This window comes from Podarcis erhardii (genome assembly GCF_964252035.2).
Source record: "Podarcis erhardii genome assembly, chromosome: 9".
NCBI lineage: Eukaryota > Metazoa > Chordata > Lepidosauria > Squamata > Lacertidae > Podarcis > Podarcis erhardii.
The window spans coordinates 77,016,676-77,042,972 of NC_138512.1; the positions used below are offsets into that span (position 1 = coordinate 77,016,676).

General features: G+C 48.2%; 1 protein-coding gene and 1 long non-coding RNA gene across 3 annotated transcripts in view; one reads left to right on the forward strand and one right to left on the reverse strand.

The window, feature by feature from the left end:
• The window catches only part of LOC309350464, a 251,288-nt gene that overhangs the window by 173,827 nt on the left and 51,164 nt on the right, over positions 1-26,297 (forward strand). The gene's annotated exons all lie outside the window — the stretch shown is intronic.
• Positions 1,770-24,692, reverse strand: SMYD5 (SMYD family member 5). Its single transcript, XM_081877048.1, has 13 exons — positions 24,408-24,692; positions 21,768-21,876; positions 19,339-19,475; positions 18,222-18,343; positions 16,517-16,586; positions 13,913-14,017; positions 13,094-13,156; positions 11,291-11,361; positions 9,131-9,237; positions 7,829-7,885; positions 7,293-7,387; positions 4,738-4,808; positions 1,770-2,289 (listed from the first exon to the last, which is right to left on the reverse strand). The coding sequence occupies exons 1-13, from the start codon at positions 24,501-24,503 to the stop codon at positions 2,139-2,141; spliced, it is 1,254 nt and encodes a 417-aa protein (XP_081733174.1). The 5' UTR covers positions 24,504-24,692; the 3' UTR covers positions 1,770-2,138.

Consider the following 26,297-nt stretch of genomic DNA (forward strand, 5'->3'; position numbering starts at 1 on the left):
GATAGTATCCACTGAACTATCCCAGGGGATAAACTCTGCCCCATGCACAATACACACACAAAAAACCTTGCAAAACTAGCTTCTTATTGCTCTGTTAAAACAGCAGAGAACTATTCCGGGGGTTGGACTAGATGACCTTTGGGTCCCTCCCAACTCTAAAATTCTACGATTCTTTTCCAGACTGAACATACCCAGCTCCTTCAACCATTCCTCATACGGCTTGGCTCCCCGACCCTTGATCATCTTGGTCACCTTCCTCTGCACATTTTCCAGCTTGTCAACATCCTTTCTAAATTGAGGCGCCCAGAACTTAAATTGTGCAGCCCTGTTTAGGGAAGTTTTTAATGACTGATGTTTTAATGTATTTTTCATCTTTTGTTGGAAGCCGCCCAGAGTGGCTGGGGAAACCCAGCCGGATGGGCAGGGTAGAAATAATAAATTATTATTATTACAGTGGTGCCCCGCAAGACGAATGCCTCGCAAGACGGAAAACCCGCTAGACGAAAGGGTTTTCTGTTTTGGAGGCGCTTCGCAAAACGAATTTCCTATGGGCTTGCTTCGCAAGACGAAAATGTCTTGCGAGTTCCTGCGGGGGTTTTCCCCTCCCCCCCTTTTTCTAAGCGCTAAGCCGCTTATCAGCTGATCCGCTAAGCTGCTAAGCTGCTTATCAGCTGACCCGCTAAGCCGCTTATCAGCTGATACGCTAAGCCGCTTATCAGCTGATACGCTAAGCCGCTAATAGCGCTAATCCGCTAATGGGCTTGCTTCGCAAGACGAAAAAACCGCAGGACGAAGAGACTCGCGGAACGGATTCTTTTCGTCTTGCGAGGCACCACTGTAATAATAACTGAACACAGTATTCCAGGTGTGGTCTGACCAAGGCAGAATGGAGTGGTACTATTCCTTCCCTTGAACTGGACACTAGACTTCTGTTGATACAGCCTAGATCATCATTAGGTTTCTTTGCTGCTGCATCACACTGTCGACTCATATTTGTGGTCCACCAAGACCCCTAGATCCTTTTCATATTTTACCACTGGCAAACCAGGTGCCCTCCATCTCATAATTGTGCACCTGGTTCTTCCCAGCTAAGTGCAGAACGTGACATTTGCCCCTGTGGAAATACATTTCCTTAATTTTGCCCAGAACAAAAGGCAAGAGCAGGGGTAGGCAAGCTAAGGCCCGGGGGCCAGATCCGGCCCAATCGCCTTCTAAATCCGGCCCGCGGACGGTCCAGGAATCAGTGTGTTTTTACATGAGTAGAATGTGTCCTTTTATTTAAAATGCATCTCTGGCTTATTTGTGGGGCCTGCCTGGTGTTTTCACATGAGTAGGATGTGTGCTTTTATTTAAAATGCATCTCTGGGTTATTTGTGGGGCATAGGAATGTGTTCATTATTTTTTTTTTTCAAAATACAGTGGTACCTTGGGTTACAGATGCTTCAGGTTACAGACGCCGCTAACCCAGAAATAGTACCTCTGGTTAAGAACTTTGCTTTAGGATGAGAACAGAAATCGTGCTCCGGCGGCACGGCAGCAGCGGGAGGCCCCATTAGCCAAAGTGGTGCTTCAGGTTAAGAACAGTTTCAGGTTAAGAACGGACCTCCAGAATGAATTAATTACTTAACCCGAGGTACCACTGTATAGTCCGGCCCCCGACAAGGTCTGAGGGACAGTGGACCGGCCCCCTGCTGAAAAAGTTTGCTGACCCGTGGGCAAGATCCTCTCCCTTATTCCCCTTTCCCACCGCTTAAACACAAAAGCCGCTCTTTGCGTTGCAAATCGTTTTACTGTACCCAGGCAAGTGGCAAAACGGTGGTCAAGGGGTTCCTTCTGCCTGTGCCCCTCTGCCCCATGGGCTTGGGGGGTGTTGGGGAACTGCCCCATGGCAATTGGTGGGGAAGATCCGGCCCTCTTTGGGGGTGGGTTAACAGCTCTGATACAATGCAGAGAGGGGAGTTGTCAATAAATGGGGCACATTTTCCCAAAGGGACAGACTCCCTGCTTTGCGTCCTGGCGAAATCTCTGCACTTCGCTCGGCTGCTGGCACTGGCCGCTCACGAGTCCAGGAATCTCCTTCCCAAGCCGATGCCGCCGATGCCGCCTCCAGAGAGAAACCCCCAGCCCAGCCCCCAGGGTCAAACGTCCGTCATCTCGTCCTCCAGTTCTGCGTCGTCCGGCTCCCCTTCGACTTCTTCCTCCTCCTCGTCCTCCTCTTCCGACGTCACGTCTGGGTCGTTGACTTGAGCCAGGCACTTGGGGCAGGAGCAAACAAACAGGTAGTTTTCCCTGGAATGGGGCAGAGGAGGGGGAGAAAGGGGTGGGTGGTGGTTACGATGGCGACGATTTCAGTTTGTTATCCTCCCGACACATAATAATAATAATAATAATAATAATAATAATAATAATAATAATTTTTTATTTATACCCTGCCATTCCCAGTTCAGAAAACCGGGCTCAGTGCAGCTAACAACAGATTTAAAACATTTAATTGATGCAACAAAAACAGCATCAAATACAGTATAAAACGTGAATAACAATAAATTCAGAATTCAAAAATCAATTTAGGGGAAAATATTAGATGATCATCAGGGCTAGCTGGCTGAATTAGTCCTATTTGGGCCCGCGAGGAGATCAGGGGAGAATTAGCTGTGGGATCCCAGAGCAGGTAATCATAAAAAGGGAAGGAAGGGGAATAAAAGATCAGGCTAAGTTCAAATTAAAGGCCAGGCGGAATAGCTCTGTCTTACAGGCCCTGCGGAAGGAGGTTAAATCCTTCAGGGCCCTAGTCTCATGGGACAGAGCATTCCACCAGGTTGGAGCCATCACTGAAAAGGTCCTGGCCCGGGTGGAGGATAGTCTGACTTCCTTAGGGCCCGGGACCTCTAAACTATGATCATTCATGGACCTTAAGGTCCTCTGTGGGGCAGACCAGGAGAGGCGGTCCCGCAGATACGAGGGCCCTAAGGAATCTTTAAAATACATTTTAACCTGTATTTTAAATTGGCGCCCCCCATTATGTTTTTTTTAATAATAATAATAATAATAATAATAATAATAATAATAATAATAATAGTAATTTATTATTTATACCCCGCCCATCTGGCTGAGTTTCCCCAGCCACTTCCAATCAAGTGTTAAAAACAATACAGCATTAAATATTAAAAACTTCCCTAAACAGGGCTGCCTTCAGATGTCTTTTAAAAAGAAGATAGCTGCTTATTTCTTTCACATCTGAAGGGAGGGCATTCCACAGGGCGGGTGCCACTACCGAGAAGGCCCCCTGCCTGGTTCCCTGTAACATCGCTTCCCGCAGTGAGGGTGAAGCATGTGAACGTAAGCAGGTACTCGCTTGGTGTTAAATAAGGATCAGGCAGACTCAGCAATGGAGAATAAGAAGGTGAAGTTTATTGCCAGGCAATAAGGACCCAGTTTGGAATCTCTTCCAAAAGGAACTGGGACCCCGATTGACAGAAATCCAGAGGTCTTTATACCTGAGCAGATCACAGCAAATCATAGATCATGAGACAGTCACGATATTGCCAGCGAAAATTAGCCAATTAGCAAGCTTCTTGCCATGCTACCAGCTCCTGGTCAAGCACTGGTCAAGCACGGAGTCCTAGTTCTGCTTTCTGATGCTTGCAGTGACGCTCTGTCTAACCTCTCCCCTAGTTATGACAGGACAGGGAGTTTGGAGATTTTGTGGTTTTCCCTTCCTGTTCTGTGGATTAATTTAGCCTGTATCTGAGGGGATTTTGTACCAGAATCTCTGATTCACGTCTTCCCTTTGTCCAGGGTACACAGATGTTGGTAGGGGAAAGGTCGGCTCCTAATTTTGCTGTTTCAAGCAGTATGCAGTTAGCTAAGGCACAGCTTCCCTTTGATTCAAAATGGATTATAAAATACTGTAAGCCTTGATTATGTGTGAGCATATATGAATATATTGATTACTGATAACTGATTATATGGATAGCATAGGGGTAGCCCTTCTTCCTTGCCGCAAGGGAACTGCCAGAAGTCCCTCAGAGCTGGACCTCAGTGTCCAGGCAGAACGATGGGGGTGGAGACGCTCCTTCAGGTATACAGGACTGAGACCATTTAGGGCTTTTACTGTGATTTTATTGGTGTTAGCCGTCCTGAGCCCGGCTCTGGCTGGGTATAAATAAAATTTAGTAGTAGTAGTAGTAGTATTTTGTGACTGTGTGGAACACAGTTCAGCTACTGATTGTGTGACTGCAGCACATTGTTTACTGCTTTCGTTTTATGGGTCAATGGTCTCGTCAAGACAGTAAAATTCATGTTAAAATGCTGTTTTAGGGGTTGTTTTTAATAGTCTGGAACAGATTAATCCATTTTGCATTACTTTCTATGGGAAAGCGCGCCTTGGTTTTGGAACGCTTTGGTTTCGGAAGGGACTTCCGGAACGGATTAAGTTTGAGAACCAAGGTGTCACTGTATTCAGAAGCATTGCTGCCACCAGCCATAGCCATCGAAAGCTCCCTCTGTCCTCCATCCAGCTGCCTCATCCTCCTTGGAAGCCACGCAACCGCTGCCTCTTGTGGCAGAGAGTTCCGCAGTCTAAGACGGATTTTCCTTGCATCTTCCCTGAAACTTCCAGCGTTCAGCTTTGCAAGGATTCCTTGATAGGGAGCTATGCCTCTTGCTCGCCCCTCCCCCAGGCCTGTCCTAATATTATGTTGGCATCTGTTGGCATCAAACTTTGCTGCCCAGGCTTACCGGAGGGTCTTGTTGCGGCTGTGGCGGCTTCGCTCCCGTTGGCAACAGTCTAAGTAGCTGATGCAGATCTCCTGTTCGGGAATAAGGAATGGCACACATTGAAGGCAAACATTGACCCAAACAGCAGCATGCCCAACATTTCTTTTTAAACCTCTGTGTATATTCCTCTACCTATTTTCTTTTTAATTTCTATGTTTAAAAAAGAGCTTGCTATTTGATGTTTATCTTTGTAAGTTATTTCATCTTTGTTCTATCCAGCTTTAAATTAAAAACAAACATATACTGTGTTTTTCCATGTATAAGATTATATCCCCCCCCCCCCATTTTTAAAGTTTAAAATTGGTGGTCATCTTATACACGGAATGATGCAATTATTTATTTCTCAATTTTGGGTTCAAAAAATAGGGGTCGTCGTATACACGAAAAAATACGGTATTTGTTTACAATAAAACATAACAAAACATAGTTACAGATGCCAGATTAAATAAAAGCAGAAGGGAATATCTAGAACTGAGCGCATAGGAACGAATTCCCATACCAAGATAATTTAATATCGCATGGTTCCAAGTAGCACAAACGGATTTGCGATATGCTGTGCCTTATTGCTCCTGTACATAATAAAAATTATATTAAAAGAAAATAATATTCTGTTTTGTTATTGTCATAGTTTGGTGGTTTCTCTTTTTATTTGTGTTTTTATCTTCTGGACCGTCTTGAGATCTTTTGATGAAGAGCGGTATGTAAATCTAGTAAATAATAATAATAAAAAACATGATAAAGGTATTCTCTTGGACTGGATTCTTACAAATACTGTAATAGGTTAAGATCTGGTGAAGTACAATAACAACTTTGTAAAATATATAGTTTGTTTATTCCTCTCCCCTTTATTTTCACTTCTACATGGGTTCTGTTTCTCTTTTTCTTTCTCTCTCTTTTATTTATGTCTCACCATGTTTAGTGCACATATAATTATGTACGTTTGAATTTTCGATAAAGATGTTAAATAATAATAATAATAATAATAAAACCAATAAAGGCATTCTCTTGCTCTCTGGTTCTCAACATACTTAACCATAAGCCTAAACATGCATACTGTGTCCCACAGTACCCATTCCTAACTTTGGGACACGTCCCAGCTCAGGGAAAGCCCAGTTTTTTGCAACAGGGCTCAAAAACTCAGGCCCCTCTCACCTCCTGCAGGCTGGTCCATTTAGGAGACTGAGACACCGGCCCGCCCACCTCATTCTGGCTTAAAATCACAGAATTGTAGAGTTGAAAGGGACCCCCCCCTCCAGGGTCATCCAGTCCAACCCTCTGCCACACAGGAATCTTTTGCCCATCACGGGCCTCGAACCCATGGCTGATTGCAGTGGGTTGGACTAGATGACCCTCGGGTACCTTATGGAACTCATTCTCTCTTTCTCTCTCTCTCTTACTTAAAAACCAGCCCAAGGCCCATCAGCTTCCTCCATGTCAGGAGTGCATGCAGGAGCCGGGCCCTCTGACCAATAAGTGGACTCTGCAGGATTGGGGCCTTCCTAAGTTTGTTCTGAAGAGGAAAGGCGCGGCTGCACAGGTGAGGCCGATTGGTAACTCACAGCACCTGGTGGCAAGAGCCGGGAAGGGATATAAGGTCAGCATTTCCCTTTGGCTCTTTGCCACAGCAACACGTTCCCTGCCTTGCTACGTTTGGTTCCTTGACTCCTTGATTCTTGGTCCTCGGACCCCTACCTTCGTGATTCCTTGCTTCTTGACCCTCGGACCCCTGACTTCGTGACTCCTTGCTTCTTGATCCCTGACTTCGTGACTCCTTGCTTCCTGATCCCTGGACCCCTGACTTCGTGACTCCTTGCTTCTTGATCCCTGGACCCCTGACTTCGTGACTCCTTGCTTCTTGATCCCTGGACCCCTGACTTCATGACTCCCTGCTTCTTGATCCCTGGACCCCTGACTTCGTGACTCCTTGCTTCTTGATCCCTGGACCCCTGACTTCGTGACTCCTTGCTTCTCGACCCTCAGACCCCTGACTTCGTGACTCCTTGCTTCTCGACCCTCAGACCCCTGACTTCATGACTCCCTGCTTCTTGATCCCTGGACCCCTGACTTCGTGACTCCTTGCTTCTTGATCCCTGGACCCCTGACTTCGTGACTCCTTGCTTCTCGACCCTCAGACCCCTGACTTCGTGACTCCCTGCTTCTCAACCCTCGACTTTGTGACTCCTTGCTTTTTGACCCTCGGACCCTTGACTTTGTGGCTTCTCGACCCTCGGACCCTTGACTTCGTGACTCCCTGCTTCCTGACCCTCGCACCCCTGGCCTCTGGATTCTCGTTCCTGCTCCCACCCCCCATCTTGCCCCCAGTCCCGACGTCCTCCGCCAGGACTTCGATCACCCATAGACCGGACTGTGACACTCCTCCTCCTCAAGTTTCAGCTTGCCGTGGCAGAACTTATCCGGGAAGAATGCACAACCTCTAGCGCCACCTAGTGTTGGTCTCCTGGACCCCTGCCCTACCGGTTTCCGAAGCGCCACCCCACAGCCTCCAGGGCTCTCACCTCTCCCAGCCCAATATCCTCCAAGGCCGTCAGGTGCAGGAGGAAATTGTTATCCGGGAACGAGGTCTCGGCATTGGGAATGCAGCTGTGGTTACCTGAAGAAGGAAGCAAACAGAGCAGCCATGAGCTTCAAGGAACAATTTCCTGTGTGATATACCGTATATATTTTTTGAAATATGAGAGCCATCTTCAAATATCTCAAGGGCTGCCACGTGGAGAATGGAGTAAGCTACTTTTCTCTGGCTCCGTAGGTTAGGACTCGAACCCGTGGCTTCATGTTACAAGAAAGGAGATTCCGACTCCAGGATGAAATTCCTGTTGTTCAACAGGGGAATGTTCTCCCTCAGGAGGTTGTAGACTCTCCTTCCTTGGAGGTTTTTAAGCAGAGGTTGGATGTCCATCTGCCAGGGATACTTTAGTTGAGATTTCTGCATTGCAGGGGGTTGGACTAGATGACCCTCGGGGTCCCTTCCCCCTCGGGGTTCGACGATTCTATAAAAAGTGTTTGGGCAGATTATTCCTCCCCTGATACTTACAGCAACTCTGCAGCATGTAGAGGCCAGACCCTTCGCAATTCAGAAACTCCCCTGTCTCTAAATCGAAGAGGGAGGAAAGAAGATATGAGAGGCAATTTTGGTCTCTTAATAATCCCCCTTTCCCAAAGAGAATCCTAAATGCAGGAATCAGGCACATTATTACCCTCACGTGGGCGGTGGTACAGACTCTCCATCCTTGGAGGTTTCTAAGCAGAGGTTGGATGGCTGTCTGTCAGGGATGCTTGAGTTGCAATTCCTGCACTGAAGGGGGTTGGACGAGATGATCCCGGGGGGCCCTTCGAACTCTAGGATTCTATCACTATACCCGAAGGAGCATCTCCACCCCCATCGTTCAGCCCGGACATTAAGGTCCAGCGCCGAGGGCCTTCTGGCGGTTCCCTCCCTGCAAGAAGCAAAGTTGCAGGGAACCAGGCAGAGGGCCTTCTCGGTGGTGGCACCCGTCCTGTGGAACGCCCTCCCACCAGATGTCAAGGAAATAAGCAAGTACTTGACTTTTAGAAGACATCTGAAGGCAGCCCTGTTTAGGGAAGCTTTTAACATTTGAAGAATCATTGTATTTTAATATTCTGCTGGAAGCCGCCCAGAGTGGCTGGGGAAAGCCAGCCAGATGGGCGGGATATAAATAAATCATCATCATCATCATCATCATTACATTTATACCCTGCCTTTCCTCCAAGGGGCTCAAGGTGGTCCTCTTCCTCCCACCCATCCCTGGACAATATTAAGGTTTGATCCTGTTTCACCAGAGCATTGGAGAAGATCAAGCACCCAACCCATCAGGCAAAACAAGATGGATCTTTGGCCTGATTCTGCAACCTGCTCTTCTGCTCTCCAAAGCAGAAAGGGCCTGGAGGTGAGGCACGCATGGACTCAACACAGTTCAGCATCCTTCCCAGTTCCTCAGTGATGCCAGGCAGTGGCATACCATGGGATGCCAGTGCCCGGGGCAAGACACTATCAGAGCCGGGCAGCGGCAGTGATGGTGGAGGGGGGAGTTTATTTTACTTTATTATTTTTCTTTATTTTGTGAATTTTTTACACCACTTGATAGTTTTTAAAGAAAACCCTCAGAGCATTTTATTTTGAAATTTTGCACACGCTTCCCAAATTTTGCACCTGGGACAACAGTCCCTCTGGCCCCCCTCATGCTATGCCACTGATGCCAGGCACATGATGACACCGCCACAACCAGGGGGTGCTGAGCGTTGGGAACCTCCCACCCATGAAGGCACGCCCCCACCCTCATTCAAAGCCCCCCCCCCTCATTTCCCATTCACTGACCTCTCTCCATGTCTTTGTACAGCTGGTTTATGAAGGCGTCCAACTGCTCTCTCTCCTGAGGGGGTAACTCCAAGGCATCGCAGGCGTGGACCCACTGGCTCAAGGAGCTGGGTGGTGCCAGAGAGACAGACAGATGGCATCAGTTCCTTCCATTTATAGAGTCTGCCTCTCTGCGGGGGCTGGCAAGGAATTGCCATCGGGGTGCCACCACCAAAAGTGCCCTCATTTTGCTGGGCCAGGGCACGCCACAAATCACACCTCCAACTCTGGGACGTCTAAAGGATTTGCAGCAATCCATAGGAGGCCTCCACTGAAAACGGGGGTAGCCAACACGGTGCCCCTATCCAGATGTTCTACAACTCCCATTGGTCCGGGTCAGCATGGCCAACGACCAGGGATTGCGGGAGTTGTGGTCCTAAGAGGGCACCACATTGGCAGTGCCTTAAAAGGTAGGCCAACACCGTTATACCCATTTTGCAGGCGGCGGGGAAGAGCGACTGAGGTGGAGGGCCCATGGTGACTTCACAGGGGCTAAAACATGATTTCAACGGGGGAATATCCAAGTCACTGAATTCCACTCACCGCAAGCAAGGACTGTAGCGCCAATTGGTATTTTTCATATATATGCCGCCCAGCTGACTGGGTTGCCCCAGCTCAGTCTGTGAGACACTCAGTGTCCAATGTTACGTCTCGAATGGCTGAACTTATTTAGAGCAACAGAAACACTTTGTATGTATCTGTATCTGGAGAAGCCTACAAGCTGTATGTATCTATGTCCAGAACTGTTTTGCTGAGCCTTATCTTCTGCAGCAGCAAGCTATCTGAACCTTCTCCGCTTCCAGGTGGCAAATGGGACCGGGAGCAATGTCTGCTGCACAGGGATTTCACCTGAGATTCTCATTACTACCTCAGTACTGTCTATCAGGACTGACAGGGACTCTCCAGGGTTCAGGCAAGAGGAAGGAACCAGGGACTTTCTCAATGAAAAACAGGTGATCTGCCCTTGATCTACAGCCCTTGATCTACAGTTCCTCAGACGGCAAAGTTAGGTCTGGCTTTTAGATAATTTATTACGGTCGGAGACCAGCTTATAAAACACACTTGGGGGTACATTCCCAGAAAACAAACAGTTAAAACAATGTACAACAATAAATTTAAAAGTTATAAATGCGATAAGCATAGGTAAAGGTAAAGGGGAGCTTCACCATTAGGTCCAGTCATGGCTGACTCTGGGGTTGTGGCGCTCATCTCACTTTATTGGCCGAGGGAACCGGCGTACAGTTTCTGGGTCATGTGGCCAGCATGACTAAGCCGCTTTTGGCGAACCAGAGCAGCGCACGGAAACACTGTTTACCTTCCCGCCGGAGCGGTACCTATTTATCTACTTGCACTTTGACGTGCTTTCAAACTGCTAGGTTGGCAGGAGCAGGGACCAAGCAACAGGAGCTCTCCCCCTCACGGGGATTCGAACCGCCGACCTTCTGATCAGCAAGTCCTAGGCTCAGTGGTTTAACCCACAGCGCCACCCATGTCCTGTGATAAGCATATAGACACTTAAAACTTTAAGATAGGCTACCGCATAGATATGACCCAGAGTCACCCATGTAACAGAGTTTGGGGATTTTCTTCACAAACTAGTTTGAGTCGGGGGACGGTCTGCGCCTACAGATCTGTACACAGAATCTGGCGACCATCCGGGTCATCTTATGATCTTTGGCTAACAGGAAAAGGTCGAAGTTTTGCTTTTCCGGGAGGTCAGCGAGCCTCACCAGCAGGGAATCAATGCTCTTACTACGTGCCTCTTCCTAAAAGGGACATCTAAAGAACAAGGGTTCTGGGCTTCCTGTATCGCCCAATGGACAGGTGCAAAGTCTCTGAGTATGGGACTTTTTTAAAGGCTCCTTCCAGGACCGGCGAGGGCAGAGCTGAGCTTCTGGCGAGTGTAAAGGCCCTTCTTGCATTTTTGGATACCAGAAAGAAGAGATATGCTGCTGCGGCGGCTATATATCTCTCAATTTCTCCAATTTTATAGTCGGGGCACCTTGAGCAGTCCTGTTGTCTCTCAGTGTCTATGAAGTAGATGTATTCCGCTAAGTCCTAATTAACCCCCAGAGCACCCAGGGGAGTTCCCGAGAGAGGCTAAAATCCACCTGAACTTACCTGGTTCCTATCCCCTGTCCGTTGGTGCCGACGAGGGCGAAAAGTGACCGGAAACCTTCTGGGGAGAACCACTGCCAAGAGGAGATAGAAAAGAGAGAGAGATAAATGGTGGTGGAAAATAGCATCCCTGCCCTAGATGCTGAGTGTCTCCTGGGACTAGAGGAGTGGGATAGGGGGCCCCACCTTCTCTCAGTCCCGCCACCCTCACAGGGACACTTGGTAGGGACGCGGGACAGGGCCTTCTCGGTGGCTGCCCTCAGGCAACTTTGGAACTCCCTGCCTAAAGAAGCTAAACTTCTTTTTTTCTTTTTTTCTTCAAAATAATCTTTATTTGTTTTTCAATTAGATACTCCATGTACACATATTGTATTCCATTTTACATTTATACTTGCTCTTCAGAGATGACTTCCCTCCTTCCTTCCTTCTGGTTTTTTTTATATCACATATAATTTTATCGCATCATTTTCTTCCATTTTATATATTGTTATTCATTTTCCATATTTGCCCATAGTGTATCTATAAACAAATAAGTCCTCATGTTTATACAATTCTTCTAGTCTGTCTGTATTCATCACCACTACTGTTACTTATATTAGTTTCCTTATACATTTTGCTTCTTCTTACTTTCATTATCCATCACTTTTCTTAACCTTTCCTGTTATGAGGTTTGTTTCCAATTCTACTGGTTTTACTATTTCATCTTATCTTTCCTATATACAACATAATTTTTTACCCATTTAAAGAAGCTAAACTTCTGGCTGTCGTTCTGCTGTCACGTGACAGCGGTTTCATTCTGAGAGGCCTTTGGGAACAGAGAGCTTTTAACGAAAGGACTGGTACCGTGATGTTTTCATTGTGATTATCTGTGTATTTCAAAAAGGTTTTATATATTTATAGCTATGTATATAATTTATAGCTAGATATAGATATAGTTTCAGTTCTATTAATGTTTTTAATGACACCCCGCAATGTTTTTAGCTGTTCTTAATTTTATCTGTAAGCGGCTTTTCATCGCTGCAAAGGGGAGAATAATACAGTGGAACCTCGGTTGTTGAACGTAATCCGTTCCGGAAGACCGTTCCATTTCCGAAATGTTCGAAAACTGAGGCACAAAGGGCTGTCGACAATTTCCACTGAGGAATGGGAAAACGCGCAGCAGAAGCCGTTGACTTCCAAGGCGCATTTGAAAACGGAAGCAATTAGACAGACTAAGAGGAAAAGACAACAGCGACTTTGAAAAAAAGAATGGGAACCATTTATATTATACTTGCAGAAACAAAGAAAGTTGATAGACTTGATGGCAGGATTTAAATAAACATTCACACTATTAGCATTAGAAAAAGTTTAGAAGATAGAGAAATATTATGGTGTATTTACTTTTATTTTTTATGTTTTTTAGGTTTGATGTTATGTTATTAAAAACTTTTTCCGTTAGGAGGTAGCAAAGGGGGTGGGAAGAGAATCAAACCAGAAGCGGAAGTTGGGCAAAGCCTAGGAAGGAAGGAAGGAATACATAGTAAATGTTAAGACTTTGAGATGTATGTAATGAATGATAAAGAAAGAAAAGAAAACGGAAGCAATAACTTCTGGGTTTTCAGTGTTTGGGTTCTGAAACGTTCGGCTTCCGAGACACTCAAAAACCAAGGTTCCACTGGAGAAGACAGGCCCCTCTCTGGAAATTCGGGAGTCCAAAGTATTTGACGGGGGGGGGGTTCCAGAAAACTTCCCAAAGGGCATCTATTCCAGCCCCTGCTAAAGGAGAAACCTGGAGCCTGCTCCCAGCTACAAAAATTCTGGCTTTACCCTGCTGAGATGGTCGTCGTAAAGGGCTTCGGTGAAAAGTACGCGCAGGACTTCCAGCTGGCCCTGGAGAGGTGGAGGAGAAGGTCACAAGTCATTCAACACTAGGGATAATGGAAAGAAATCCATGCTTGATTCTGTCCCCGCGACCTTCTCGAACCTGGGGCCTTCTGGATGTTTAGGACTACAACTCCCATCAGCTGGCCAGCCCATGAGATCCTGCCCACACTTCTCTCTGGAGTCCTAATAGAAATGTGTTTTTATAAAATCTGACATAAGAACAGGATCAGGCCAGGAGCTCTGCATCCTGGGACCAACCAGATGCCTGCAGGAAACCCGCAAGTGGGATTCGAACACAAAACCCGTCTCGCCTCCTGTGGTTTCCAGCAGCTGGTATTCAGAAGCATCGCTGCCTCAGGCGGCAGGGGCATATAGTCATTGTGGCTAGTGGCCATGAATAGCCCTCTCTTGTTCCATGGATTTGTCCAATCCTCTTTCAAAGCCATCAAGGTTTGGTGGCCATCCTCACCTCCGGTGGCAGGGAGTTCCGTAGGCTAACCACGCTGGGGGATTCAAGATAATGGAAACTGCAGGTTGGTTTCTACCGACCACTGCGCATGGTTCTCCACAGGGGAGGCAGGCGCAGGATTAAGATTATGACGCTTCCTTTGGGTCAAAGGAGACGGGCAGAAAGAAAGAACCCCAGGGTCACAGAACCGAAGAGCTGGTACCACCACAGGTCATCTAGTCCAACCCCGCCGCAAGTGAACGGATCACCAGCCCGCAGAAGATCAACTCTTCCATTATCACAGGGTTCCTAACCTTAAATTTATCCCCCAGGAGTTTGTGGACGATCTCCTCTTCCTCGTTGGCTGTTTTGCTGCAGAACTGAGCAAAGAGTTTGAGCCACCAGTCTTTGTCCTTTGCCTGCAAGGAAACAAACAAACAAAATAAAATGTGGCTTTTACTTCTCTTGTTGCAGGGAGCTTCTGGGGAACAATCGAGGCAAGAAGATGTTGAAAGACCTCTCCCCTTGGTCTATACAAGGAGTGGGGAACCACCATCCCGTGGGCCAAATGAAGTCCTTCAGGGCTCTGGCATGCTCCCCCCCTCCTCTCCCTCTCCCAGGCCCTCCACTCTGCTCTCCTTGAATGCATCAGCCAGGCTGGGATAAATAATAATAATAATAATAATACAGTGGTACCTCTGGCTAAGTACTTAATTCGTCCCAGAGGTCCATTCTTAACCTGAAACTGTTCTTAACCTGAAGCACCACTTTAGCTAATGGGGCCTCCTGCTGCCGCCGCACTGCTGGAGCCTGATTTCTGTTCTCATCCTGAAGCAAAGTTCTTAACCCAAGGTACTATTTCAGGGTTAGTGGAGTCTGTAATCTGAAGCGTCTGTAACCTGAAGCGTATGTAACCCGAGGTACCAATGTAATAATAAATTTTTATTTATATCCCGCCCTCACCAGCCGAAGCCGGGCTCAGAGCGGCTAACAACAATAAATGTAACACAGTTGACATAAAATCACAATCAATTAATTAAAATACATTCTAAAATCAATTCAAAATCAAATTTATGGCAAAATCAAATTTATTGGGCTGGAGTTCTGTGAGGATGACCAAAGGAAGGGGTCAGACTGTGCTTTGGCCAAAGGCCTGGTGGAACAGCTCCGTCTTGCAGGCCCTGCGGAAAGATGTCAAGTCCTGCAGGGCCCTAGTCTCTTGTGACAGAACGTTCCACCAGATCAGGGCCACAGCCGAAAAAGCCCTGGCTCTGGTTGAGGCCATCCTAACCTCCCTGTGGCCTGGGACCTCCAAGACGTGTTTGTTTGAAGACCGTAAGGTCCTCCATGGGTGGACGCATCCCTGAGCTGCAAGAATCACAGAATCTCAGCACTGTAGACTTGGATGAGACCCCCAGCGGTCTTTTATTCCAACCCCATGAAACGCAGGCATGACGGCTCGTGTCTCCTGCTTCCCTGAGCGGAAGAGTGAGGGTTAAGAGTGTGCACACATCTCTCTGGTGTTTGCTGGAATGCGGCCAGCCGTACTAAGGCGGAAGTCACAACTCCTGCTCTGCCCACTACATTCATACCTCATGTTACATTTGCTTCATGTTATGTCCTTTCAGGTTGCGTCCCATGGCAACCCGGAAGTACCGGGAAGGGTTACTTCCGGGTTTCGCCGCTCGCGCATGAGAAGCACTAAATCACGTTTCACGCATGCACACAAGCACTAAATCAGGCCACGCACCTGCGCAGATATGACATTCCAGGTTGCAAACGGGCCTCCGGAATGGATCCCATTTGCAACCAGAGGTACCACTGTACTGGGTTCAACAGTCAAGAAGGGGGTTTCTGCGCATGCTGTAGAGCAGGCATGTCCAAACTCCATTTCGGGGGCCCGCCGGTCAGTTTAATCCGGCCTCTGTGGCAGTTTATTTCCTGTGGTAATACATGGCCCTTGGAAGCTTGCCCAAGAGGGAATGTGGTCCTTAAGAGCCAAAAAAGCTCCCCCAGCCCAGACCTAGCATTTCTTTAAAGCCAATTTTTTTTTTTAATATGCCGCCCAGATAACGGGGTTGCCCCAGCCATGCTTGGCAGCTTCCAACAAAATATTTAAAAACACAATAAAACATCAGACATTAAAAACTTCCCTAAACAGGGCTGCCTTCAGATGTCTTCTAAAAGTCAGAGTTGTTTATTTCCTTGACATCTGGTGGGAGGGCGTTCCACAGGGCGGGCGCCACTACCAAGAAGGCCCTCTGCCTGGTTCCCTGTAGCTTTGCTTCTCACAGTGAGGGAACGGCCAGAATGCCCTCGGCGCTGGACCTCCGTGTCTGGGCTGAACGATGGGGGTGGAGACGCTCCTTCAGGTATACTGGACCGAGGCTGTTTAGGACTTTAAAGGTCAGCACCAACACTCTGAATTGTGCTCAGAAATGTACTGGGAGCCAGTGTAGGTCTTTCAAGACCGGTGTTATGTGGTCTTGGCGACCGCTCCCAGTCACTATTCTAGCTGCCGCATTCTGGATTAGTTGTGGTAGCCCCACATAGAGCGCATTGCAGTCCAAGCGGGAGATAACCAGAGCATGCACCACTCTGGCGAGACAGTCTGCAGGTAGGGTCTCAGCCTGAGTATCAGGTGGAGCTGGGAGACAGCTGCCCAGGACACAGAATTGACCTGCACCTCCATGGACAGCTGTGAGTCCAGAATGACTCCCAGGCTGCATACCTGGTCCTTCAGGGACACAGTTGCCCCATTCAGGACCAGGGAGTCCCCCCCACCCGCCCGCCTCCTGTCCCCCAAAACAGTCCTTCTGTCTTGTCAGGATTCAGCCTCAATCTGATAGCCGCCATCCATCCTCCAGAGACTCACACAAGGCCACAGATCTTGGGGTACCACAAACCCCAACACAAACCTGCTTGACAGTTGCAACCATTCTGGCCATGAGCATGATGCTCGAAGTCTCAGGCGGGTAATGGATGTTCCTGGAAAAGAAGGAAAGGAAAGGGACGTCTTATTCACATAATCACATATGAAACGGGGGGCGGGGGGGAAGCAGAGTGCTCTAGCCCTAGCAGAATCTACCTCAAATAATAATTAACTGGTATTGTTATTATTATTATTAGCTTTTTTCCCCCCTCCCGCTATCCAGCCAAAACCAGCTCCCACAGCATCTTGCAAATATCTGCAAAGGAAGTTCCCTGACCTTAGAATTTCCTCCTCTCTGCTTTTATTCTGTGCATTTTCTTTTGTAATATTTTGTTGTTTTTTTAAAAAAAGAAAATTGCATACTGCCCTTCATCTGTAGATTTCATGGCGGTTCATGCGATAAAAATACAAGATAATGCAAAATCCATAATAAAAACAGCACAAACCAATAAACACCCCCCTCCCCACCCCAAAGCAGCTTTCAGTTGCAATGGCAAAAAGCGACCAAACAAACAAACAATAGGGTTTAATAATAATACTAATAGTTATTTAAGCTGCCTGGCCCACCTTTCAGGGGTGTTGTAGCAGCCGATTCCCTGCCTCAGTCGAGGATGTTAGAGCAGATGACCCCCAAGGATTCTATTTTGTTTTCAGATGCTGCATGGTGCCCCGCAAGACGAACGCCTCGCAAGACGGAAAACCCGCTAGACGAAAGGGTTTTCCGTTTTGGAGGCGCTTCGCAAAACGAATTTCCCTATGGGCTTGCTTCGCAAGACGAAAATGTCTTGCGAGTTCCTGCGGGGTTTTTTCCCTCCCCCCCCCTTTTCCTAAGCCGCTAAGCCGCTTATCAGCTGATCTGCTTATAAGCCGCTTATCAGCTGATCCGCTAAAAGCCGCTAAAGTGCTAATAGCGCTAATCCGCTAAGCTGTCAATGGGCTTGCTTCGCAAGACAAAAAAAACGCTATACGAAGAGCCTCACGGAACGGATTAATTTCGTCTTGTGAGGCATCACTGTAATTGTTCTTTAAATCCCTGATGCCCCATTCATCCAGGCAATGGGGGCACACCTTTTCAGTCAACCAAAAGGCTTCTAAACTGGCCAATCTAAGCAACTAAGCCCTGCAGCCTGATTTCAAAAAACAAAAACAAAAGAAAACACCCTCTTCTATAGCCCCAAGCCCTCCCTGCTACGGACAGAAAGTCTCTTTATTATTATTTATTAAATCTGCATAGCCGCCCTTCATCCATACGTCTCAGGGCAGTTCACAACATCAAAACACAAGGAATAATAATAATAATAATAATAATAATAATAATAATAATGTATTATTTATACCCCGCCCATCTGGCTGGGTTTCCCCAGCCACTCTGGGCGGCTTCCAACAAAATATTAAAATACAATGGTCTATTAAACATTAAAAGCTTCCCTGTACAGGGCTGGTCTTCTAAAAGTCAGATAGTTGTTTATTTCCTTGACATCTGACAGGACGGTGCCACCATCAAGAAGGCCCTCTGCCTGGTTCCCTGTAGCTTTGCTTCTCACAGTGAGGGAACCTCCAGAAGGCCCTCGGAGCTGGACCTCAGCGTCCGGGCAGAATGATGGGGGTGGAGATGCTCCTTCAGGTATACTGGACCAAGGCCGTTTAGGGCTTTAAACTAACCCCCCCCCCAAAAAAAGAGAAATAAATACCTCCAGGCCTCCTGCAGTTTGCTGAGCGGGTGGTTGGGGTCCTGCCTAGACGGCCCCAGGCACAAAACCTGGTGGTACTGTTCCCAGGCAAGCTGACGGCACTCTGCACTGCAATAAGCCACCTAAGGAGTAAAATTAGCAAAAATTCATAAAAAGCATCCAAATCTCTGCTGCAAGTGCAAGAAAGAGGTGGGGACATTATACCATATGTAGTGGGGGTGTAAGGTGGTAAGACAATTTTGGAACGAGATACATGAGGAGATCAAAAAGATCCTCAGGAGCTCTATTAAAAATAATAAATACACCAGAGTCATACTTATTGAGTTCATTGACAAACGACATACCAAAGGACAAAAGGAATATATTTTTGTATATAACCGCAGGCACAAGAATATTGGAAAACAGAAAAAGTACCACAAGTGACAGAATGGCAAGTTAAGATTTGTGAGTTTGCCGAGATGGCAAAAATGACTGCTCCGCTCCACTCAAAAAATTCTACACAGAATGGGAATGCATAGGGGAATACATGAAGAAATAGGGTGTTAAAGCAGAACTCTTAACAGTGTGTAAGGACAAAAGAAGTAATGATAATTTATCAGTTTTCCTGTTACTCTATTTCATCAAAGCAACTAGAAAAATATATATATATATATCATGATGGGAAGATCTCACACAGGTGAAGGGAAGCATTGGGGAGGAGGGAAGGGTTAGGCTGAATTTGGGAAATAATATATGGGACAGCAAAGGATATAACAGATCCTTTTAGAATAGTAATATATTGTAACCAGAATAGAAGTTTAAAAGGGGAAGTAAATGTACTCCTAGCATTTTCATTATTGTAATAGTTATTATTATTTCTTATCGGTAGAAGGCAATGTTAATTTAGGCTGCTTTGTTTTGCTCTGTATAAATTTTTGCAAGCCAAAAAAAAAGGGAAGAAAAATAAAATAAAGAGGAGGGTATAAGAATAAGCCACCTAAGGAGCAATAGGAAGCGAAGCACAGCTGTCATCGAAGGGGACTCCCCCCGCTTTGGCACAGCCCTTCGGCAGCTGGGGAAAGGCAACCGAGTTTCCCAGGCCATGCGAGGGGACGCGATCCGCCTGCCTCCTACTTACTTGGCAAGCGGGGCAGTGTTGGTGGAGCTCCTTCCGAATGCTGCACTGCTTCGGGTGAGGAAGGGCTTGGGGTTTCCCCAGCAGCCTCTGCGCATTCTCTTCCGCCGTCTCCAGCGCTCGCAAGCAATGGTCGCAGGCTGGAGGGGAGATGGGGGTAAGAAAAGAGCCATGAAGGAAAGTACAGTGGTGCCTCGCAAGACGAAATTAATCCGTTCCGCGAGTCTCTTCGTCTTGCGGTTTTTTCGTCTTGCGAAGCACGGCTATTAGCGGCTTAGCAGATTAGCGCTATTAGCGGTTTAGCGGCTTAGCGGCTTAGAAAAAGGGGGGGAGAAGAAAAAAAAACTCGCAAGAACTCGCAAGATGTTTCGTCTTGTGAAGCAAGCCCATAGGGAAATTCGTCTTGCGAAGCACCTCAAAAAACGGAAAACTCTTTCCTCTAGCGAGCTTTTCGTCTTGCGAGGCACCACTGTAAGGGAAGTAAGTGCTGGAAATGTAAAACAACAGAAGGGGCATTTTTTCCTTTCCTTTCCTTTTTTAATTATTTAAAGAATTTTTATTGCAGAGTAAATACAGTGGACGCTCGGGTTGCAAATCAGCAGCCCCAACCCGCCTCGATTCAGCTGCCTGCGGAGATCATCTGTTAGGGCAACCAGAGCGGAAGCCGGATTGGAATGGATCCCGCACAGCTTAAATTTGCAACCTTACAAAAATCGGCTTTTACGATATCGCTGCTGAAACACATACAGTAAAACGGAGCCCAAAAAAAGTATTATTAGCGATTTGCGAGCTTGAGACTGCTCATTTGCAATTTGCAGGTGTGAGTGCCTGTGGAATTGTAGCAACTGAATAGCGATTTGAGATTTTAGCGACTACAGTGGTACCTCAGGTTGAATACGCTTCAGGTTACAGACCCCGCTAACCCAGAAATAGTGCTTCAGGTTAAGAACTTTGCTTCAGGATGAGAACAGAAATCGGGCTCTGGCGGCGCGGCAGCAGCAGGAGGCCCCATTAGCTAACGTGGTGCTTCAGGTTCAGAACAGTTTTAGGTTAAGTACGGACCTCCGGAACGAATTAAGTACTTAACCTGAGGTACCACTGTATATGGTAACTTTTGTGGGCTTGCAAGACAAAAGGCTTAAATTGGTGCGGAGTTACAATTCTACCAACCGCAGCGATTTTCAGCCTGTAACCCAATTTTAAGGGAGCGGCTTATATTTGGGGATTGTCTTTTTTGTCTTGAATTTTAAAGGTGTGGCTTATTTGCAGCTGCGGCTTATATTCAGGCCAATATGGTAATACCTATATTTATACAGGTATGTACTGAGGCGATCCATTAAAAAAATCAAGTGTACCAAAAGGAATTATGTCGAAAAGAAGAAAAAAAAATTGGGGGGGGGGGTTGTGTGTGCGCCAAATAACCAAAGGTATACAAACACAGGATACATAAGTCCTTACAGTATCTTAGGTTATCCTAAATTACACCTGCATTGCAGAGGTTGGACTAGATGAGTATCGAAGCTGCAGCTCCAAAGGACTTCTCTGTGCACACGGGAATTTCCACTTTTCCCCCTGCCCTTTCCAGCCCCTCAGCTGCACACCCTCAGAATCAGCAGTGTGAGGTCGGTGGATCCTCTGGAGCAGATTTTGGGGGTACACAGGGGGAGGAGATGAAATGCAAATCCCGTGGAACCCCCTTCTGGAACAGCGTGGGGTATACAGTGGTCCCTCGGGTTACAGACACTTCAGGTTACAGACTCCGCTAACCCGGAAATAGTACCTCAGGTTAAGAACTTTGCTTCAGGATGAGAACAGAAATCGTGCTCTAGCGGCGTGGCAGCAGCAGGAGGCCCCATTAGCTAAAGTGGTGCTTCAGGTTAAGAACAGTTTCAGGTTAAGAACGGACCTCCGGAATGAATTAAGTACTTAACCTGAGGTACCACTGTAGTCCAATTTCTAGATAACTAACACACACACACACACACACACACACACACACACACACACACACACAGATATATGTACACACCCCAATGCACACGTTGTATTCAACAATGTACAGTGGTGCCCCGCAAGACGAACGCCTCGCAAGACGGAAAACCTGCTAGACGAAAGGGTTTTCCGTTTTGGAGGCGCTTCGCAAAACAAATTTCCCTATGGGCTTGCTTCGCAAGACGAAATGTCTTGCGAGTTCCTGCGGGTTTTTACCCCTTTCCCCCCCCTTTTCCTAAGCCGCTAAGCCGCTTATCAGCTGATCCTCTAAAAGCCGCTAAACCGCTAATAGCGCTAATCCGCTAAGCTGTCAATGGGCTTGCTTCGCAAGACGAAAAAACCGCTATAGGAAGAGCCTCACGGAATGGATTAATTTCGTCTTGCGAGGCACCACTGTAATGTCTTCTCCCCAAATGTAATGAGAGTGCCAGTTTGCTCACCTCTATATTTATACAGGGCATTCCAGAGGAACTGGGCAGACACCACCGGCTTCTCGACGAAAATCGTTTCCCCCTTCTTGATGTTTCTGGTGGCGAAGAGTCCTTTGCCCTTTTAACATCGACATAACAAAAGATAATACAGTCATACCTTGGGTTACAGACGCTTGCGGGGTTGCGTGATTTCGGGTTGCACACCGCGCCAAGCCCGAAAGTACCGGAATGGATACTTCCGGGTTTCGGCGCTTGTGCATGCGCATAACTGCTAAATCGTGCTTTGCACATAAGTGCCGAACTGAGACCTGCATGTGCGCAGACGTGCGGGTTGTGAACGTGCCTCCCACACGGGTCACATTCACAACCCAAGTGTCCACTGTAGTAGTAGTAGTAATAATAATAATAATAATAATAATAATAATAATAATAATAGGCTTGGTTTGGAGACAGGAGGGCAGCAGGAAGGAGGAAGAGAAGCGCCACATGGAACCAGCAGTAGCCTGCTCGGCTGGGGCGAGCTAAGAAACAGCTCCAGGCGACCAACTACAGACAAGGAGCTTGGATTTCTTACTGAGGGCAGCTGCTCTTCAAAGAGGTTCAAGCGCATACTCAGTTACGACACCATCTGGGTGGAGACGAATGACCGCCCTACCGTACCCAGACGAGTCGTGAAAATAATCTGTAACACTGGCAGCCCAAGGATGAGAGCACCGGGGGTGAAAGGGCACACTAGGCTAAATGGGAACCTGCCCCAATTTGGTCTGATCCAGATTATCTGGGCTTGCTGTTAGCGGTCTTCACCCAGTGAACACCAGTTGCGCCCCAACAGCAGAAGCTAATCGTGGTCAACACAATACACATTTCCCCCCCTGGGATAGCTCAGTCTGTAGAGCAGGAGACTCTTAATCTCAGGGACATGGATTCAAATCCCACGTTGCGCAAAGATTCCTGCATTGGAGGAGGTTGCACTAGATGACCCTCGGATCCCTTCCAACTCAATTATTCTAATGGGCTGTGTGGCCATTTGTGATTCCCTGCGAACAGCATTCAGAGGGGCACAGCCCCCACATTGCCATGGTGGCTACTGGCCACAGTTAGGCTTTTATCTTCCATGATTTGGCCTATTCCTCTTTTAAAGACATCCAGGTTAGTCGCCACCGTAAAGGAGGCAGGCCTCTTCTCCCTGCTCACAGCAACTTGGCAGAGTAGGCATAATAATAATAATAATAATAATAATAATAATAATAATAATAATTTATTATTTATACCTCGCCCACTCTGGGCGGCTTCCAACATAATATTAAAATACAATAACCTATTAAACATTAAAAGCTTCCCTAAACAGAGCTGCCTTCAGATGTCTTCTAAAGGTCTGGTAGTTATTTTCTCTTTGACATCTGCTGGGAGGGCATTCCACAGGGCGGGTGCCACCACCGAGAAGGCCTTCTGCCTGGTTCCCTGTAACTTCACTTCTCACAGGGAGGGAACCGCCAGAAGGCCCTCGGCGCTGGACCTCAGCATCCAGGCAGAACGATGGGGGTGGAGACGCTCCTTCAGGTCTACTGGACCGAGGCCGTTTAGGGCTTTAAAGGTCAGTACCATCACTTAGAATTGTACTCGGAAATGTATTGGGAGCCAGTGTAGGTCTTTCAAGACCGGGGTTATATGTTATATCCGCCTATGGACCCCATGCCTTTCAGGGGCCCTGTGGGAATGGATCAAAATAATGTGGATTTGTTTCGTGCAGTAAAATCGGTTTATTAAAATCGCCGGTTGGCAAAATCAAAAGCGTATTAGGAGGTAATCTGCAAGGGGTCTGTGCAACAGAGTCCTGCAACTTGATCCGGCCACAAGGGGCCCACCTAGGCCAGCACCCTGAGCTCACAGTGGCCAACCAGTTGCCCATTGCAGAGAGCCAGCAAACAGGATTCGAGCGCAAGAGCCCTCTGGCTTCCAGAAACCGGGATTCCATCGCCCCGTCCTAGCTAACAGCCCAGCCCAGATCAATTTGCCCCCTCCGAATCGAAAGCCACAACCTGCCCAAGAAGAACCCAAGAAAAATGCCTTGCCAAAGCCCCTCCCGCTCCAGCCCAGCATCCTGTCCCAACCAGGCGCCCACGATGCTCCCAACAAGCAGGACCCAGCGCTCAAGCGGGGTTACTCGGGAGCAAGTCCCGCCGATTTCACTGGAGGCTCCCTCCCACCTTTGGGCAAGCTGGCACCACCGCCAGAACATCCAACGCCCCACCCCGGGATGGCAGCCTCTCAGCTGATGTGGCGGCGCTGGCCCGGGCGTGGTTGCGCGTGGGGAAACCCGGCCGGATCCGGCCCCGGGAGCCCGAATCTCTGCAGGCACCCCGCCCTGCGCATCTTTGCTCCGAAGCCGGCCCCGCCGCCCGGCAGGCCAGCATCCTGACACCCCCGATCCGCGCGCAAAGGAGGCCGCTTTGCGCCCTGGGCGCATTGGAGGGTTTGGTCCCTTGCAAGCGCGCACAGCAGCCAGTCGCTGCAGCCTTGTGTTTCCCCGCAGGATCTGGCAGCGGGGAGAGGGAGGGAGGAGATCGCCTTCCCTGCAGCAGAGGAGGATCCACTGGATCCGCAGCAGCAGGAGGAGGAGTGGGGGGGGGGAATCAGGGAGCGGCTCACCTTGATGTTGCTGATGAATCGCACCTCCAGGGCGCGGCGGGCTTGGCCGGCGGGGTCCATACAAAAGGAGAACGTGTCACTTATGGGAGCCGCCATCTTGGCCCAACTCTGACCCTGCCCGCCAGGAGGAGGAGGAGGAGCAAGAAATGCAATTGCAATCGCGGGAGGGAGGGATCGCAGCTCGGTTTGCCCGCCGGGATTTCAGCTTTGCGTTCCCGTTGCGTTGCTAGCCGGCCTTTCCCTGCAAAGGGGCGCCAGGCGCTCCGCCCGGGTTTGGCTCCCCGCAACAACAACCCTGCGAGGTAGGGGAGGCTGCTGCTGCTGCTGCTGCTGCTGCTGCCGGGCCCGAGGCCCCGCCCAGAGAAAGCTGCCGGCAAAAGTGACATGCAGGCTGTCAGAATCCCCCCCCCCCCGCCGCATGAGAAGCCCTTGCAGACAACCGCCGTGCTTCATCCTTGAATGCGCAGCCCTCCATTGTCTCCCGATCATAGCCGCTGTTGCAGGAATTTATGTATAGGTTGGGGGGGGGGGTTGCTTTTATTTACAACACCCTCCAGCAGATATCATGCAAATGCAGCCCACTACCAAAATCATCACAATCACTTTTGTGACTTCTGTGATTTGTCCCCACAAAACACTTCATCACAGTTTCTTCCTACCTATTCAAAGGGCCTTTGCTGCACGATACCAAATGTAAGAATTCACTGATCAATGTACCTATGTACTGGCTCACTGGGAAAACTTCAGAAATTCATATAGACATGTGAGCTCAGCTACTCAGCAGCCCCTCTGCCTGAGTGCTAATTCCTGGCCTCCTGATACCTGAGTGCCAGGCAGGTAGCCATTCCAGAAATAACAAACCCAAATGAAGACCAAAGGGTGTGAATCACTTGGCTGGGAAACAGGGAAATGTAAATATCTCTTTTGTTCCACTTGATGGGTGTTTGGTGGAGGGCAAGGAGAACCATGGGGCAGGGTCCAGGATGCTCAGATTACTGCCACCAGACCTCCGCTTTCATGATGTAACCATGATGTAGTTTGGAGGGGGTGTAACATGGGGATTAGCAGCTAATAAAAGTTTGGATTCTCTTTTGTTCGGGGCTTCCATCTTGTTCCACCTGGTGGCAGGTGGGAGTCCTGTGGCGACAGTCTTCAATAAAGACCAAGCCTACTGGTTGCTCTTTTGCTCTGCTGTTCCTGGCTGGTGTCCTTGTTTTTTGTCCAAGGGAGCCCTCAGATTTCTCTGTTAACACCGCCAACTGCTAGTGGCCTGGGTCCCTTCAGCCACCCCACCCCCCCGATAAAATATTTGTGTCCCCCCCTTCCCAAGTTGATGGGCATTGTCATTCAAATAGTTTGCATGTGCCCTGTCTTGTATGATGATGGGTGTTGCTTTCCTGCCCCCCTCAATATTTTATTCCAGTTGACACCCCCGCTGCCGAGACAGATGCCAACCAGAGTTGGAAGCACGTGTGCCATCTGCGGGACCAGCCCCCCAGTTTTATTTTATTTTATTTTATTATTTTTGTAACGCTCAATGGGGGGGGGGAGAGAAACCTCCTTTGTCTCTTAACACTGTACCCATTTCCGAAGCAAATTATGCACTGGGGTCTTGGCGTGGGAATGGCGCCTCCTTGTGGCTGGGGCCGTGGAGCAGTGCATCCAGTATCCTTGTGGGGAGAGGCGGGTGGGGCTGGTGGACTGCAAGCCTAACATATGGAGGGCCTGCAGGATCAGGCCAATGGCATCCTGTTCTCACAGTAGCCAGCCAGATGTTTGTGGGAAGCCTGCAAGCAGGATCCGACCACAAGCCATATCTCTCCCCTCCTGTGGTTTCCATTGCTGCCTCTGACCCTGGAGGCAGAGCCGAGCCATTGCGGAGGATAATCA

What these genes read in the sequence shown, in the direction of transcription:
- SMYD5 (XM_081877048.1), bottom strand. Translation starts at nt 24,503, where the DNA reads ATGGCGGCTCCCATAAGTGACACGTTCTCCTTTTGTATGGACCCCGCC. An exon ending in GATTCATCAGCAACATCAAG is followed by an intron (nt 21,877 to 24,407) that starts GTGAGCCGCTCC and finishes CGATGTTAAAAG; the next exon opens with GGCAAAGGACTCTTCGCCAC. An exon ending in TCCTGGGGGATAAATTTAAG is followed by an intron (nt 13,157 to 13,912) that starts GTTAGGAACCCT and finishes CCACCTCTCCAG; the next exon opens with GGCCAGCTGGAAGTCCTGCG.